At 32.5% G+C, this 19360-nt stretch overlaps 1 protein-coding gene across 3 annotated transcripts in view; it reads left to right on the top strand.

Annotated features, from left to right (window-relative positions):
* Positions 1-19360, top strand: part of CSMD3 (CUB and Sushi multiple domains 3) — a 1164849-nt gene that overhangs the window by 359441 nt on the left and 786048 nt on the right. For all 3 annotated transcript variants that reach the window (XM_053559351.1, XM_053559349.1, XM_053559348.1), the window contains exon 6: positions 17921-18033. In XM_053559351.1, the coding sequence (XP_053415326.1) occupies positions 17921-18033 (113 nt within the window). The remainder of the gene's footprint in view (positions 1-17920; positions 18034-19360) is intronic.

The following is a 19360-nucleotide window of genomic DNA, read 5'->3' as shown; positions in this document are numbered from 1 at the left end:
TCACCCATAGCCTTCGGTCCATTTTCAACTGCCTCGCTCTGCCTCTTATTCTCTGTGTACTTCGTTGCCTTCTGACTTCCTATTGGGTTTAGCCACAAGTAGAACTGACTTTTTGCACTGTACCAGTCCCTAGCACCAGCTCTTTGTCTGCACAGGTAAACCCATTTTTTATGGGATCCAAATAAATTTCCATAGCTACTATGGATAACATGGAAATCTATGGTACTAGGTGCCAAGTATTCCATTTTGATTCTGTTCCTCAAAATCTTTATAAAAAGTCCCTTTCTTATATTATCTTCAGCATTATTCTTTGCATGCTTGCATGTTTTGCTGGGAAATTAATAAAACATAAATTTCAATTTTTGCTTTGTTTTGCTTTGTACACTGAATAATCGTTTAATCCTTGACTGATATCCTAAGCAAAGTAACTTAAGATTGTGGAGTTCGGGGTTTTAAAGATATTGAATATTTTAGAACAGATACTTATAACTCATATCTCTAAAGGAATCTCAATATATTAATTTTTAACATATCAATAAAATAATAATTATAAAGTTTTCAGTCTAGTACCTGGGACTTGAGGTAATTTAAAACTAGACTCTGCTTATAACATAGATGGAGAGAAACAAAAATCAGTGAAACTAATATAGGAAAATGAAAAAGTAAATAACAGAAAATAACATCTCTTCTGTCAGATTATATTTTGAGAGGTCTAAGTCTTGATATAAATAAAGGGAAAACCAAGTCTAACAAATAAGAAGATATGGAACATACATTAAAGTAATTAAATTGAAAACTACTGTTATGGATTAGTGATTTGAAGCTTCTTGTTATCTGATTTTAAGATTAGTACATAAACTACCAGACATCGGATAAATAAAATAAAGTTAACATACACTGGATTATGTCACTATAAATCATAATTCTCCCATCTGATAGAATACCTGGAATAAAAACCATGATAGTTTTCTTATCAATAAAATAACAATATTTTCAGTGTGTATATATATTAGTATTTCACAGCAACCAATAATTTACTTCATTGTATCTAATACTGCATAAGTATTATTTTTTGGAATTAAGTAAAATGACTGTGCTCAGAACACTATGCATCTATAGTAAATAGCTCTCAATGAATGTTGTATGTTATTATTACTAATATCAACTTAAAAAAAGGTTTGAGTAGTTCAGTCATTAAAATGTTCCCATAAATATTTTAGGTAAATAAATGAGAAAAACAGAATGTGTGAAAAGTCTAAAATTCTCTATAATTCTAAAATTCTCTATAAATTAGATTTAAGAAGTTTTGTAGGTAATATAGTTAACTACTTATTTAGATACAAGAAACCTAAATATAAAATAGATATAACCACAGAAATAAAAAATAATAGTCAACTTTAAAAACTATATTTTAAAACTTTGTTATGTTTGTTTTATTTTGATTCCTTGATTCTTAGAGGGAGAGAGAGGAAAGGGGAATGGGATTGATTTGCACCTTCTCTAGATTTATAAGCCACATTTTTTCTCAGCATATATTGTTCTATAATCTTTACAATTTCACACATTTTTCTTATATGTAAAACAATAATTTACATATTTATGCTACTGGGGAAAGCTGATCAGTGGTGCTTTTGAGTAGTATTTAAAGATATGTAAGTCTAACTATGAGTAAATTTGTGTTGTAAATTTCCATTGTAGAAATGTAGAAATAAAAATTTCACTTAGTGTTAAGGTACAGGTATTTGAACTTCATCTGTAGCCAGGAGCACTGGCATTCACCTGTAGTTCTATCTACTGTTAAGGCTGAGGCAGGAGGATCACTTGATTTTGATGTTTTGGCTGCTACAATGAATTATGAATGTTCATAATGACATCTGGAATGATGAATCTTCCAAAAAGGTCTCAATTTACTTTGCCCCAATCCATTAGGGAAATCACTATCTGTGGTAGCTCTACCCTTATGAAATTTATTTCTGAATAAGTCTTAAGCATCAAAATGATTCTTTGTCTATGGTCTTCAGCCTGGATGTTGTGTTAGCAAGCATGAAAACAACATTCATCTCTTTGTACGTCTTCATCAGAGCTCTTTGTTGACCACATGCGTTGTCAATGAGCAGTAATAATTTTAAAGGAATCTTTTATTCTGAGCAGTTGGTCTTAATGTAGCCTTAAAATATTCAGTAAAATATGCTCTACGCTGATGTGCTCTTGTTCAGGCTTTTTTTTTACTTTTTATTTTTTTCATTTGTGGAGCATAGGCAGAGTAGAGTTAGAAAAATTCTTAAGGGCCCTAGGATTTTCAGAATGATAAATGAGCAGTAGCTTCAGTGTAAAGTCACGAGCCACATTAGCTCCTAACAAGAGAGTCAGTCTGTTCTTGGACATTTGAGCCAGGCATTGACTTTTCCTCTCTAGCTATGAAAGTCCTGTTTGGCAGCTTCTTCGAATAGAAGGTAGTTTCCTCTCCACTGAAAATCTATTGTTTAGTATAGCCACCTTTATCAATTATGTTAGCTAGATCTTTTAGGTAACTCATGACAGCTTTGTCATCAGCATATGTTTCAACTTATACTTTTTTTGTTATAAAGGTGTCTTCTTTCCCGAAACCTCATAATCTCTGCTAGCTTCAAAGTTTTCTTTTGAAGCTTCTCACTTCTCTTAGAATTAATTCTTCATGGAATTAAAGAGAATTTGGGTGTTGCTCTGGATTAGGTTTTGGTTGAGGTATATTGTTGTGGGCTGGATCTTCTGTCCAGACCACTTCAGCTTTCTCCATATCAGCAGTAAGTCTGTTTTTCTTTCTTTTCATTCATGTGTTCACTGGAGTAGCACTTTGAATTTCCTTTAAGAACTTTTCCTTTGTATTTACAACTTGGCTAACTGTTTGGCACGAGAGGCCTGGCTTTCAGCCTATTTCAGCTTTCTACACGCTTTCTTCACTAAGCTTTTTCATTTCTAGCTTTTGATTTCAAGTGAGACACATGACTCTTTTTACATGAACACTCAGAGCAGTGTTTTCAATCTTTTTTTCTCATAGCACACTTGAACTTATAGTTAAACTTTTACAGCCCATTTAAATTATGTTGATCAAAAAAAAGTAAAAAATATACTTACTGATCTTGGAACATATTTCAAAATTAATTTATTTAATGGTCCTGAGAAACGTCCACTGCATACCTAAGATTCAGAGCATACCAGGGTGCTGCAGCACATCAGTTGAAAATCCCCATCTTGGAATAGTAGGGTTCTTAATTGGCTTAATTTCAATATTATCGTATCTGAGAAAATAGGGAGGATCAAGGAGAGGGTGAAATGAGGGAATGGCTGGTTAGTGGAGCAGTCAGGACATACACAACATTTACTGATTACGATTATGGATACAATTGATGGCACCACAAAACAATTACAATTTTAATATCAAAGAGTATACATCACAGATATAATGCAGAAGTTTCATATAGTATATGAATTATCAAAATGTGACACAGAGACATGAAATGAGCACAAGAGGTTAGAAAAACATATTTGCTTAATGCAGAGTTGCTGTAAACCTTTGATTTGTAAAACAAACATAAAGCCCCACAATATTTGCAAAGCATAATAAAACAAAGTGCAGTAACATGCCTATAATACTATTCAACATTTCCATAATCTTAATTAAATCTTGGTGGCTGAATATACATGGTACTATCTAAAATATAAACAGATAGCTTTGGGGGGTGCCTGTGGCTCAGTGAGTAGGGCGCTGGCCCCACATACTGAGGGTGGTGGGTTCGAACCCAGCCCCTGCCAAACTGCAACAAAAAATAGCCGGGCATTGTGGCGGGCGCCTGTAGTCCCAGCTACTTAGGAGGCTGAGGCAAGAGACTCGCCTAAGCCCAGGAGTTGGAGGTTGCTGTGAGCTGTGATGCCATGGCACTCTACCAAGGGCAATAAAGCAAGACTTTGTTTCAAAAACAAATAAAATAAAAAAGATAGCTTTATGAATATAAACATATCTAAAATATAAACAGATATCTTTACAAATCATGCGTTTAGGTAAAGTTTATTCAGTAATATCAAATTTTTATAAGGGATTTTATGTCTGAAGGATAGATGTTGGAAATGGATGGTTAGTGTAAAATAAGAGTGCAGTTACAAATAAAGTTTAGTGTATGAGGTTATGTATGTAATGGAGTGGGGGAGTGAGGCAGGGAAATGGACGATAGCCACTTCTCTATTTTGCAAATACTTTATAATACCTGGTTTCTGAATAATTGGACTGAAGAAGACAATATTTAACTTTATAATGTTCTAGTTAAAACTATGCAGAATTCTGTGTCCTACAATAAAGTTACTTTTGAATAGATAACCAAGAACACATCTATGACAAGAAAACACAACCTGGTCTGTGTAGATGTCTGTGCACTCTACACTTTTTATTCGTGACTTCCATAGTATGGAAGATTAGCTTGCTTATTTTTATCTCATAAATAAATTAATTTAATTGCTAAAATAATTTTTTAACTTAGTATACCCTACACAACATAAAAGAAAATTTGGTAATTTTTCTTTTTGACTATTTTTAAAGACTAATTTTAAAGATGCTGTTTTTTTCCAGATATGAAGGAGTAAACAATATTTGTGGTTTAGAATAAATTCTACTGAATGTTGTTTGATATTATGGCAAAGAATAAAAATGGAAAGGTGTTCATTGACTTGATTTGATTTCCCAAATTTAGAAAATTCTGGTTAAAACATATTTAAATACTTTGAAAATGGTATATGGTTACAAAGAGCAATTTAAACTATTCTTGAAGAGTGTACCTTCCTTCATTCACAAGGCTTTTTTGTGGCTAATGTTTACAACACACTTTAAGAAATTTTAGAATAGGATATTACTTCACTTAATTTACGGCATTCATTATCAATTTGAAATGTGCTTATATAATTGCTAAATCTAGTTTGGATCCTGTTCTCAATTTCTGATAATTTATAGTATGTATAATATGTATAATATAAGAAGGTGAAAGCAATGACACATGCTATAGGAAGAGTTTTATCAAGTAATCTTGACATTCAGATAACAGAAAGATAACCTTCATCCATGGAAATTGAAGAATACTTATGAACAAGATAAGAGGGTTTTTTTTGTTTGTTTGTTTGTTTTGTTTGTTTTTGTTTTTGTGGTTTTTGGCCAGGGCTGGGTTTGAACCCACCACCTCCAGCATATGGGACCAGTGCCCTACTCCTTGAGCCACGGGCAACGCCCAAGATAAGAGGTTTTCAATTCATCCTGAATAAAGGAAAGAACTAAAACATTTAATAATGATATCAAATAGAATCATTGATATAAGTTATAAAGAGTATGAACAAATACATAGGTGCTGAAATTTAAAGCATGCTCCCCAAACAGTATCTCTTCATTTATTTTCTTGATATGTAAAGCCAGTGTTCACCTCCTGTGCATCAATCATTGTGCTAAGCCCCAAGGATTTAATAACTTACATTCTAAGAAAAATGTAAAATATTAGGAAAGAGAGAAAATTCATTACTGTATAAAGTAATAAATGTCTAGACACAGATTTTGAGATTAGAGCAAGGTGGTTTATTAGCAGGTCTTGGTGCTGGTCCTCCCAAGAAAATTGGACCAAAATAATGAATAGATGACTACCTGCTCACTAGAGTGACTGAAGAAGTACATTGGGTTACCAAAATAGAGTGAGTGAATCCCTGTGCAGCACAGAACCCATGATGGAAGCATAGAGGGCAAACAAAGTTCCCTGTCTTTGCTATCCATCTTGTCTGCTGGAATCAGCTTAGAGTTGGAAGGGACATCTTGCAGGAAAAAAGTAAGCTGGAGTCCCCTAGGTATTGCTATTTCTGACACACATGCCTATGGCTGTTGTTACAAGAGACCTAAAGTCCTTAAAATTTTTGAATCTAGATTGGAGATCTGTCTCTACCCCTCTTTAAGCCTACCTGAGATTCAGGCAACCCTCCATGTTTGCATGCATTCTCCTGGAACAGGAGGGAGTCCAATTACAGTCCCTTCCCAAGGTGAGCTCTCCTTAGGGCCGGGTGGCATGCTATCGCTGAGTGCACCTCAACCAACAGCTGACTCAGTGGCAGCTGTGCACTACAGTGATCCTCCCTGAAGCTGTCCAACACATAGTGTCCAGGCAGGCCCAGCATGAAACTAGATCATTGACATTAGCCTAGGCAAAACTATAACACCATCACCACTGACAGAGCAGACATTGCCGATTTGCATTACAGGGGAGGAACCTGCACAGACACTAACCTACCATGCCCTCCCAGAACTAATGCCAAAGCACCTTACCCAAATGATTCCCTAGGGACCTATCTATAGGAAAAACTTTCTACCACAGCTACTCTATAAAATTGAAAAATCTGACTATTCCTAGATGCACAAAATGTAGGGACACAAGAAATACAAACAAGCAAGGAAATGTGACATCTCCAAAGAAACAAAAAAATCTTTAGTAGCAGATGCTGTAAAAAAGGAAATGTTTGAAATGTCCAAAAAGGAATTCAAAAAAATGATCTTAAGGAAACTCAGTGAGTTAAAAGTAACTACAGATAGGCAGTTCAGTAAAATTATGAAAAAATTACAATCTGAATGAGAATATAAAGAAACAGATATGGGGCATATAAAAGAACAAAACAGAAATCTTGGATCTGAAGAAATCAATGAATGAAATAAAAAAAGCAACAGAAAGCCTCAACCACAGAATAGATCAAGTAGCAGGAAAAAAATTTAATTTGAAGCAAAAAAAAAAAAAAATGTTTAACTTGAAGACAGGTCATTAGAAAGAGAGAGGAGAAAGGAAATACGAATAAAATAGGATGGTGAATGTTCATGGGATCTAAGAGACCTATTTAAGCAAAAATAAATAAATAAATCTTAGTAATAGTAAATAAATAAATAGCATTAATTTTATGTCAGAGGAAAGAGTTGGATAAAGAAGGAAAAACCTTTTAGCAAAATAGTACCTGAAAACTTCCCAAGTGAGATTTGAACATTCACAACCCAGGAAGCTCAAAATGTTCAAGTTCACTAAACCCAAGAAGACCCTCTCTGGGGCACACTATAATTAAACTGTCAAAATTAAAGACCAAAGGGACTTCTAAAAGGAATAAGAGAAAAGTATCAACACTGGAGTATGAATGTATATTACTAGATTTAAAGGAATAGAAACTGCGATACACTAATAGCAGTTAAATTCAGCTCTCTATTTTCAACAATGGATGGATTATCTAGAAATAAAATCAATAAAGAAACATTGTACTTAAATTGCATTGTAGATAAAATAGTTTTAGCAGACATCTGTAGAATACTCTTTACCATAGCTGAATAATACATTCTTTTCAAATTTGCATGGAGAATTGTTCATAAAAGATCATATTTAGATCATAAAACAATTCTTGCATCTTAGAATAGCTACAGGTGAAACTTACTAAATGCAGAATAAAAATGTCTTCCTACAATAACTAAGAAAATGCCACGAAGGCTATATTAAACAGTTTGATGAAAATATTTCAGATTGTATATGAAACCAGCACATTGTACTCCTTGATGGCACTAATTTACACAGCTATGATTTAATAAAAAATAAAATAAAGTTTAGGAAGATAGAGATTATATCAGGTATCTTCTCTGACCACAATGATATACAACTGGAAATCAATAACAGGAGAAACTTCAGAAATTTTATTAATAATGTGAAAGTATATAATTTCCCTTGTATAACCAATGGATGAATAAGGAGAATGAAATTTAGTATGAACGAAAATGTAACATAACATTTGAGATACAGCAAAAGCAGTTCTTGGGGTGGGGAGATAATAAGCACCTGCATTATAAAAGAAAAAGGAATTCTAATAGCCTAAGATTATGCTTCAAGGAACTAGAAAAACAAGAACAAAATAAATACAAAATTGATAGAAATAATAAAGATTATAGTAAACAAATGAAACACAAAAAAGTAAATATAACAAAATGAAGACTTTCTTTTGAAAGAAAATCAACAAATTTTAGACTAAGAAAAAATAGACAACCTCAAATAAAATAAGATATGAAAATGGGACCTAAAATAAATACCACAGAAATACAAAGGACTACTTTAAACTGTTATCCACCAACAAAATTAATAACAGGAAACAATTTCTAGATCAACCTACTAATATTAGCTAGAAAATAAATAATGAATAGAAAATGGATTTTTATTAAAAATAGAAAATCTGAACATACCAATAACTAATGAAAAAATTGAATAAGTGATAACATTTTATGTTCAAAAACAATAAAATTTATTAAAAAACAAAACAAAACAAAAAACCAAAAGACCTGAATGTTTCACTGCTGAAGTCTAACCAGTATTTGAAGAAGAATACCAATGTCTCACAAACTATTCGAAAACCTTGAAGAAGGGGGAATACTTTCGATCTTCTATATGGCCAGCATTACCTTGATGTCAAAACCAGAAAAGTGCACAATATCAAAAAAGGATACTACTGGCTAGTATCTCTGATCAACTCATGCAAAAATTCTCCAATAAGATAATATATTTAGTTCAAGAGCACTCTATAGTGGTATTTGCTATGATCAAGTGGGATTCATCCCAGGGATGTAAAGATGGTTTAACATATTAATAAATGTTATAGATCACATTAACAGAAAGGACAAAAACATATCATCTCTATAGACACAAAAAAAAATGTGAGAAAATTTTACATTCTTCATGACAAAAACAATCCACACAATAAAAATCATATATAACAAACCTACAAGTAACATCATATTATATGGGGAAATGTTGAAAGCCTCCTCTAAGATATGGTAAAGACAAGGATACTCACTTTTACCACTTCTATTTAACATAGTAGTAGAAACTCCAGCCAGAGATATTAGGCAAGGAAAAGAAACAGAAGTGAAAGAGCTCTGCGCTGAAAACTATAAAACTTTGATAAAATAAATTGAAAGACACAAATAAATGGAAAGATGTTCTATGTTTATGGGTAGGAAGAATTAATATTATTAAGATGTTCAGATGTTCTATCCAAATACTAATGGAATTCCTAACTGAAACAGAAAAAAATAATTGTATTTGTTGGTAAGTACAAAAGATTTCAATAGCCAACACGATTGTGAGGAAAAAAAATGTTAGAGATAATCATAGTATAACTTCAAAACATATTACAGTATAGGAACCAAAATACCATTGTCATACTAGCAAACACATAAACCAATGGAACAAAATAGAGCACCTAACAGTAAATTAGAACTAACTTGTGACAAAGATGCCATGAATAGACATTGGAGGAAGGACAGAGTCCTCAATAAATAGTGCTGGGAAAATTGAATATGCAGAAAAATTAAGCTGTGTCTTTATCTTTCACCATAAGCAAATATCAGTGCAAAATAAATTAAAAACTTAAATGTAAGACCTGAAAATATGCACACTACTAGATGAAAACGGAAATATCTATATCACATTATACTGGGCAAAAACTTTTTGAGTGGCAACTCAAATGTATAGGCAGCAAAATTAAAAAATGAACAAACGGGATTACATGAAACCAAAAATTAAGCACAACCCAGGAAAAACAATCAACAGAGTGAATAGACATCCTGCAGAATGGGAGAAAATATTGCAAACTGTATGTTTCAGTCCGTTTTGAGTTTCTATAAAGGAATATCTGAGGTAGGATAATTTATGAAGAAAAGTATTTTGGGCTCATGTCCTACAGACTGTACCATGCCACCAACATTTGCATCTGGTGAGAGCCTCTGGCTGCTTCCATTCCTGGCAGATGGCAAATAGAAGCTGGATTGTGCAGAGTTTTGTGGTAATACAGGAAGCAAGGGGGTTGGGGGAGGTGCCAAGATTGTTCTTAATAAGCAGCTTTCACAGGAACCCATGCTGTGAAAAGTCACTCACTCCTAAAAGAGTTCATTTATACATTCATGAGAGATCTGCCTCAACACCTCCCAGTGAGCTCCACCTTCAGCATTGGGGATTAAATTTCAACCTGAGGTTTGGAGGGGAAAAATATCCAAACCTAACACAATACTATCTGACAAGACAACAGATCTCAGAATACATGAGAAATTCAAACAACTCAAAGGAAAAGAAACCCAATTATCTGATTAAAAGGTGGACAAAGGACCTTATTAGACATCGCTGAAAAGGAGACATAGATTTTGCCAATAGGCATATTAAAAAATGCTCAATATCACTAATCATCAAGGAAATGCAAATGAAAATTACAATAGGATATCACTTCTCTTTAGCTACAATGGCTATTTTCAAAAAGACAAAGGATAACAAGTGTTAGCAGGGCTATGGAGAAAAAAGGAGCCCTTAAAAGTTGTTGGTGGGAATGTATATCAGCAGAACCATTATGGCAAATGGTATGGAGGGGTGGTCTCAAAAAATGAAACATAGAACTACCATGTCATCCAACAATCCTACTACTGCTTATATATACAAAGAAAATGAAAGTAATTTTTTTAAGAGATATCTAAACTCCTCAACTTACAATAGTCAGTATATGGAATCAACCTAATGTCTAATAGTGGATGAAAGGTGATCAGCCTTAAAAAGGAAAGATGTTTTTTGTTTTTAATTTTGGACAATATAAATGAACTTGAAGGAAATTTTGTTAAGAGAAATAAGCCACATACAGAAAGACAAATACTGTATTTCTTATTTACATATAGAATCTAAATAAGTTGATCTCATAGAAGTATTGAATAATCGTTACCAGAAACTGGAGAAGGGGGTGAGCAGATGGGAAGATACTGGTCAATGGATTAAAATAAAAAATACAATTAAAAAGGTAGAATATTAAATAGTAGGGTCACTATAGTCAACAATAAAGGTATTTTGTCTATCTCAATTTGCTGAGAGGATTTGAAATGTTCCTGCCCCCAAGAAATGATAAATATTTATAGTATAGTCTAAGGTCTGGTAGCGTGATTCCTCCTGCTTTGTTTTTATTTCTGAGTAATGTCTTGGCTATTCGAGGTTTTTTCTGATTCCATATAAAACAAAGTATTTTTTTTTCAAGATCTTTAAAGTATGACAGTGGAGCTTTAATAGGGATTGCATTAAAATTGTATACTGTTTTGGGAAATATGGACATTTTAACAATGTTGATTCTTCCCAGCCATGAGCATGGTATATTTTTCCATTTGTTAACATCTTCAGCTATTTCTTTTCTTAGAGTTCCATAGTTCTCCTTATAGAGATCTTTCACGTCCTTTGTTAGGTAAACTCCCAAATATCTCATCTTCTTTGGCACTGCTGTGAACCGAATAGAGTCCTTGACTGTTTTTTCAGCATGACTATTGTTGGTATATATAAAAGCTACAGATTTATGAGTGTTGATTTTGTAACCTGAGATGTTTCTATATTTCTTGATCACTTTTAAGAGTTTTGTAGTAGAATTCCTGATGTTTTTTAGATATACAATCATATCATCTGAGAAGAATGAAAGTTTCATCTCTTCTGACCCTATATGGATACCATTTATTGCCTTTTCTTGCCTAATTGCGATGGCTAAGAATTTCATTACAATGTTAAAAAGCAGTGGAGACAATGGGCAACCTTGCCTGGTTCCTGATCTGAGTGGAAATGATTTCATTTTAACTCCATTCAATACAATATTTGCTGTAGATGGCCTCTATCAGTTTAATAAATGTCCCTTCTATACCAGTTTTCTTAAGTGTTCTGATCATGAAAGGATATCAAAAGCTTTTTCTGCATCAATTGAGAGAATCATATGGTCTTTGTTTTTTAATTTATTTATGTGCTGAATTATATTTATAGATTTATGTATATTGAACCAGCCTTGAGACCCTGGGATAAAACCCACTTGGTCATGGTGTATAATTTGTTTGATGTGTTGCTGGATTCTGTTTGCCAGGATCTTTTTGAATATTTTTGCATAATTTTCTTTTTTTGTTGGGTCTTTTCCTGGTTCGGGGGACTATACTATAAATCGGTACTGATCGAAACAGCATGGTATGGCACAAAAACAGAGAGGTCCATGTATGGAACAGAATAGAGAACTGAGAGATGAACCAAGCTACTTACCGTTATTTGATCTTTGATAAGCCAATTAAAAACATTTAGTGGGGAAGATTTCCCTATTAACAAATGGTGCTGGATGAACTGGCTGGCAACCTGTAGAAGACTGAAACTGGACCCATACCTTTCACCATTATCTAAGGTAGACTCTCACTGGATTAAAGATTTAAACTTAAGACATGAAACTATAAAAAATACTAGCAGAAAGTGCAGGGGAAACTCTTGAAGAAATTGACCTGGGTGAATATTTTATGAAGAGGATCTCCCGGGCAATGGAAGCAACATCAAAAATATACTGCTGGGACCTGATCAAACTAAAAAGCTTCTTCATAGCCAAGAACACAGTAAGTAAAGCTAGCAGACAGCCCTCAGAATGGGAGAAGATATTTGCAGGTTACGTCTCTGATAAAGGTTTAATAACCAGAATCCACAGAGAACTCAAACGTATTAGCAAGAAAAGAACAAGTAATCCCATCTCAGGCTGGGCAAGGGACTTGAAGAGAAACTTCTCTAAAGAAGACAGGCACATGGCCTACAGACATATGAAAAAATGCTCATTATCCTTAACCATCAGAGATATGCAAATCAAAACTACCTTGAGATATCATCTAACTCCAGTAAGATTAGCCCGTATCACAAAATCCCAAATCCAGAGATGTTGGTGTGGATGTGGAGAAAAAGGGAGCACTTCTACACTGCTGGTGGAATTGCAAACTAATATGTTCCTTATGGAAAGATGTTTGGAGAATGCTTAGGGATCTAAAAATAGGCCTGCCATTTGATCCTACAATTCCTCTACTACGTATATATCCAGAAGACCAAAAATCACATTATAACAAAGATATTTGTACCAGAATGTTTATTGCAGCTGAATTCACAATTGCTAAGTCATGGAAGACGCCCAAGTACTCATCGATCCACGAATGGATTAATAAATTGTGTTATATGTACACCATGGAATATTATGCAGCCTTAAAGAAAGATGGAGACTTTACCTTTTTCATGATTACATGGATGGAGCTGGACCATATATTTCTTAGCAAAGTATCTCAAGAAGGGAAGAGAAAGTATCCAATGTACTCAGCCCTACTTTGAAACCAATTTATAGCTTTCATATGAAGGTTATAACCCAATTGTAGCCCAAGAAGAAGGGGAAAGGAGAGAGACAAGGGAAGGGAGGGGGGAAGATGGGTGGAGGGAGGATAATTGGTGGGACCACACCTATAGTACATGTGAAACTTACTAAATGTAGAATATAAATGTCTTAACACAATAACTAATAAAATGCCATAAAGGCTTTGTTAACCACTTTGATGAAACTATTTCAAATTGTATATAAAACCAGGACATTGTACCCAATGATTGTATTAATGTACACATCTATGATTTAATAAAAAAAGATAAATATTTGAGATGATGGGTATGCTAGTTTCCTTATTTTATCATTATGCAATGCATCATGTATTGAAACATCACATTGTACCCTATAAATATGAATAATTTTTGTGTGTCAAAAATATAAGTAATTTGAAAATGAAGTGATAAGAATATTCAAAAGTGCTCTGTGGAGACAGAAAAGGAAATTGGGTGTGTGACTCTCTTAACCTTAGAACTTCAAGTTTGGCTTCCCCGAGAATGATTAAGACTAAGTAAATCAAAATAAAGATATTATATTAATTTCAGCCTTAAAGTGAAGTACATAAAAAGGCCCTGAGATTAGATGAAAGAATAAATTAGAAGAACTAATTGCAACTTAACACAGCAGTAATCTAATAAGGTCATGGAGAATAGAAGATGCATGAAGGATACATCTGATCCAAGTGTTAGAGCAGATAGGAGGTCAGTTGGGTTAAAGAGCAAGAGAGAGCAAGAGAGTGAGACGGCAAAAAATCATCCCCAAAAGAGAACTGTAGGAAAGCAAGATTCAAAGTTATAAAGGTAACGATGTGAATGATGTGAATAATTTAAGGTTAGATTCTACCTGTGAATGCTAAAGATGAAGAATATATATATATATCTTACTACATGTATACCTCTTACTATGTAACTACATTTGAATGATTTTAAAGAGTTAGGAAGATTTAAAATACAAATATGTATGCATATTTGTTATTTGTTTGTGTATGCATATATCAAAGCTGCTACCTGTTATTGCATGTGCTAATTTTGAGAAAATTGAGGAATCAGAGATGGCTGAAAAGGAGCTCTGATAGAAGATACGAACCAAAGAAATAGGTCCAGAATAGTTTTGGGAGTTGAAAAAAAATGGCAAAGACTTGTGGCTCTCTCAGATTTACATTTGACTTATTCTTAAAAGAGTATTATAAAGGTTATAATCATATTTTCTAAAGGACTAATAACAATAGTTATTAGCTATTGTTAATAGTTTGTTATTAATATCTGATAGTTATTAACAATCAGATACATATAGTATCTGATTTTAAATGTCAATTTATGATTGAGTTATTTTTCATATAGAAAACTTTATAAATATAATACTTTGCAAAGATTCATTATAGTGACTACACTATATTATTGTCAATATTTCTTCATTGAATATTCAATTAAATTTGCTGTCATTAATTTATTATGTCATTCCATTAAATTTTATTCACTATTCAAAAGATAGATCTATAACTATCATAGGTGAAAAAATTATGACATTTATCATTACCAAATTTTTCTTTGATTTAATTTTTCAAAAATCAAGTTATTTAAGACTTACAGAATATGAATCTTTTGAGGGTAATATAAAAAGAGGAGGATAAAATGAAAAGCAACTGAAATCTTATTTTTCTAGAATTCTTTATGGTGTATCTGTGGATGTTTTTGCATGTGTGTATTATTTGCTACATCTGAAATATATTATTCATTTATTTCACTTATTTTCAGTATGTAAGGCCATGGTCTTTGACTTATTACTGTATTTACAATATTCAAAATTAGTGTTTGTCCTATAGTAAATATAGAGTAAATAATTGTTGAATAAATGCACACTAAATCCTTTCATTATTAAAAAAATTATTCTCGCTGACTTTGTAGTAGAATGAACCCCAATTTACTTACTCTTAAAAGATCACAATGATGCGATTCAAGATACAATGAGTTGTAGTTTAGAAATATATCCTTCAGTAATTAAGAAATTAATTATCTTAATGAGTTTAATGGAACCTTTCTGGTGTCATATATTCTCAATCACCCATGTTTCATGTGTACTCTTGATAACACATGAAATATGGGGCAGAGATATGTAGATTCATTTATGAGATTACTCCACAAGCTATAAACCATGCCATATTGTGTACTTTATATTAATGAGCAGTATTAAGTGACCACACATGTCATTCTCCTATAACCAATGAAAATATATTTCTACTCTGGTAGCAGAAGGGTGCATTGATGCAAGTGCTTTCTACTTCAGGTTCTTGCCTCTTGCTTCTGTAGTTCTACTTTCTTCAGTTCCATCCTAGATTTTTGAAGGTGAATTCAAGTTGCAAACTACAGTTCTATTGTAGCTATCACCTGTTTTTATAATACTCAATTGCTGAAATGATTTTTGATGTCCATGGAAAATATGGAAGTTTATACTTTTTATTGTCCATTTCCTCTTTTCTCCTTGCTCACATTTCTTAATGGCCTTGTGGAATTACTTCTCATTTATTGGCTCTTTTAAGAGTCTATTTCGGAACTCAGAGCGTCAGTGTATTACAATCATCCATGTATTCTAGTTTCATTACATTTAGAAATGTGTGCAGCTTGTCAAAACTCTTTAAACTTACCCTAATGGATAACTGTACTCATTGAATCAGGGAATCGAACAAACCAAATTGTGAAACAGAATCTGGCATGAACCATACTACTCTACTGAAAATATTATTGAACTCAACACCTTTTCACTGAATTTTTGTTTGAACCAAAATGACGAACAAAGAGTAAAAAAAAAAAAATAGATATTTTCTGAAAGTAACGAAGTCAAATTCTAATACTTGAGGCTTAAAATTGTACATGTACATGATCTATATTTATTTACTAAATTCAGATAAGGAACACATCAGCTAGCTGGACCAATAAGCAGAGTTACCCCAATGAGAAAAGGAAATAATGGATCAATAGGGGAAAGTTAAAGAAAATACATTAGAAATCAAGAATATAAATGAGAAGTGTATGGGATAGACCAATTTATTCACATTGAAATTGGACACATGATGGAATACAGGTGATTTTACATTTCAATAGTCAGGTAGTCCATAGTCATCCAGTAAAACTGGTGCCCAGCTTCCAAAATGCCTTAAAATAATTAGTTTCCAGGAGTAAGGTGGGAGCATATCGAATAAAAGTCCATGCTTCTCTCTGCATACATCTCACCACTTATGACATACACAACCACATATAATGGCAGATGTTTCATGTTCCTCCATGATTCTCCTAGCATGACAGATTTCCAAGCAGTGACAGAAGAGTTTAACACCACCTCTTAACCTCCACCTCCACAAACTAGAAAATCAGCTATTTTGTCTACTGCAGAAAAATAAGAACTTTGAAGAATTGTAAATATATGTCATTTACTTTGTTATGAAACTTTAGTTTAAGACTCTCCTGCTCTATGTTATAGTCATGCTTTTAAGAATCTTTTACCTGGGTTTTTATATCACATGACTAAACTAAAAGTTAGATATATGGTGGAAATAAGTGAGGATGGTATTTCTTTATTGAATTAAGTCAGAAATACTGCTTCAGTGGAAATCATGAAAAGATTATAAAGCAAAAATTACTTAGTGTATTAATAATTAACAATCTCTGGAGCATAGTTTCAATGTTTTGCTGTACCTGACTTATTTTAAAGATATTATTCAATGGTATCTTTGTGACCAAAAATGTGAAGACTAATTATGTATCCAAATGTTTCTGTTAGGATGTACACAATCTATTTTCTGCCTGTCCATTGAAGCAGGCCTCTAATGCATTATAAAAGAATATACTGTGGGGTGGCACCTGTGGCTCAGTGAGTAGGGCACTGGCCCATATACTGAGGGTGGCAGTTCAAATTCGGCCCTGGGCCAAACTACAACAACAAAAAAATAGCTGGGTGTTGTGGTGGGCGCCTGTACTCCCAGTACTCGGGAGGCTGAGGCAAGAGAATCACCTAAACCCAAGAGCTAGATAGAGGTAGTGAGCTGTGACTCCACTGCACTCTACCGTGGGTGATAAAGTGAGACTCTGTCCTTAAAAAAAAAAAAAAAAGAATATACTATAATGAAAGCTAATCATGAAAACGTTTAATGTTATAAAGTTATGTAAAATAGTAAAAGTACCTGTGAAAATTGCGACATTTTCTATCCAATAAGAAATATTGGAAATATATTAGATAATTAGTAGGGAATATTTTAAAAATACTATAAAATCTCATCCTGAAAATATGGATATTATCTCTTGAAGACTTCCTATTTTGTAACTATTGTATCAGTGCATGTGTGGAAAGCAAAATGAGTAACACCATTACCTCAATATTCATTATGGTTATTATAATAATGCAATAAATAAGCCTAATAAATGTGTATAAATAAAAAATTATATGAAGTTGCAGTTTTAAAGTTGCTTTTAGCACTATATGCCACCTGTTTGTAACAGCATCTGTTTGGAATTATACTATAGTATGATTGACTTTTCTGTGTATAAAATGACTATTTAATTTGTGCCTAAAACCTGGAAATGTGAAGTTATAAATATTGTATAGGGCAGACACATTTTTGGTCCCAACGGGTGAAAATATTTACTGCTGAAAAGCTTTTTTAATTTTTGTTGTTGTTGTCTTTATAATTCAGGTTATCTGGAATGAATATACCACCACCAATTATCAGCAACAAAAACTGGCTCAGACTTCATTTTGTTACAGACAGCAATCATCGATATCGCGGATTTAGTGCTCCATATCAAGGTATATTTAATGAATAACTCTGCCTCTTTTGATGTGTGAAATGATTTTTGTATACACAATTGTGTTTTGTGATAGAAGAAAAAATATCTGCAGCATTTAGAAATGGTAATTTGAATAGGCAGAAATGGTCATTATCTTGCTGAAGCAATAATATGATTATAACTAAATTACAATATTAAGTTATTTTATTTTTATAGCACAGTATTCAGAATAAAGGATATTATGAATCCTAAAAGGTAATATGTAGCATATGCAACGTTTTGCTTTAATAAAGTACTTCAATAATTGGACATGATACCTAAAGGTGTACCATAAAACACTGCAAAAAAACTTTCAATTATAAACAGGATCTTCATCAATTGAACTCCATTTTAATATACAGTGTGTTTTCTATTATTAGTTTAATTAATCTTGTTAGGGTTTTCATCTACCAATTTTATTAGCACAATTTTGAAGAAATGGGACATAATATTTGATGCATTAATTTGAAAAACTTTTTGGAAAAAGATAATTATGAAGATAGAGTATTAATGAAAATGTAGCTTCTACAATGTTCAGTAATACTGTGTGAGCTGAGTGTACTTTATGCTCAGACCACTTGTGTAAATAATTCATTTCATGTTCAATAGTGTATCAGCTACCGTTCAGAGAATAGTGAGCATTTCCACAGTTACCTTTTTCCATTTATCTTTTTTTTTTTAATGTTTTCCTCTTTAGCAGTCTTTAGTCATAAGCTCTTTGCAGATTTAATATGGCAACTTCAGACAGCTCATATTTAGTACTTAAAATGGGATTAGATCATATACTGTTTTATGGAATAGAAATTTCAACAATTTATATTTCGAAGAGAGCAGTAACTTCTCTACAGCTGTTCCTTCAATTAATTCTATGACAGAAACAGATTAATTAGATTTATGTTTTCACTTTCATAATAGTATTTTGGGTATAACTATGATAAAAATCCTTATAATTGTAACTTAAAGATTTTGAAGAAGATTCACCATAAAATCAACAATAATTTCTATTTCTAAAGTAGTTAAGTGGAATGGAAATATAAATGCAAATATGCTTTAAAAGCTATACAATTTAACAGTATTTCTATAATAGAATATATTGTTCTTAGTAATCATTAAATATTAAAATTAAAAAGTGATTATTCATGGAAAAATTATTCTTATGTATTTTACTAAAATAGTTATATAATGATTATAATTAGAATCTTAAGCTTTTTAAGCCAGTGTCACATTTAAATTTGCAAAAATATTTTTTCCAGTTTCCAAATTCAATTTCTTAATTTTTTTTTATAGTTCAAAAATAAGAGGACTTA

The sequence above is a fragment of the Nycticebus coucang genome, chromosome 13 (assembly GCF_027406575.1).
Source record: "Nycticebus coucang isolate mNycCou1 chromosome 13, mNycCou1.pri, whole genome shotgun sequence".
NCBI classification, from domain to species: Eukaryota; Metazoa; Chordata; class Mammalia; order Primates; family Lorisidae; genus Nycticebus; species Nycticebus coucang.
The sequence above is the reverse complement of the archived record's forward strand: the minus strand, read 5'-3'. Positions and strand labels throughout refer to the sequence as shown.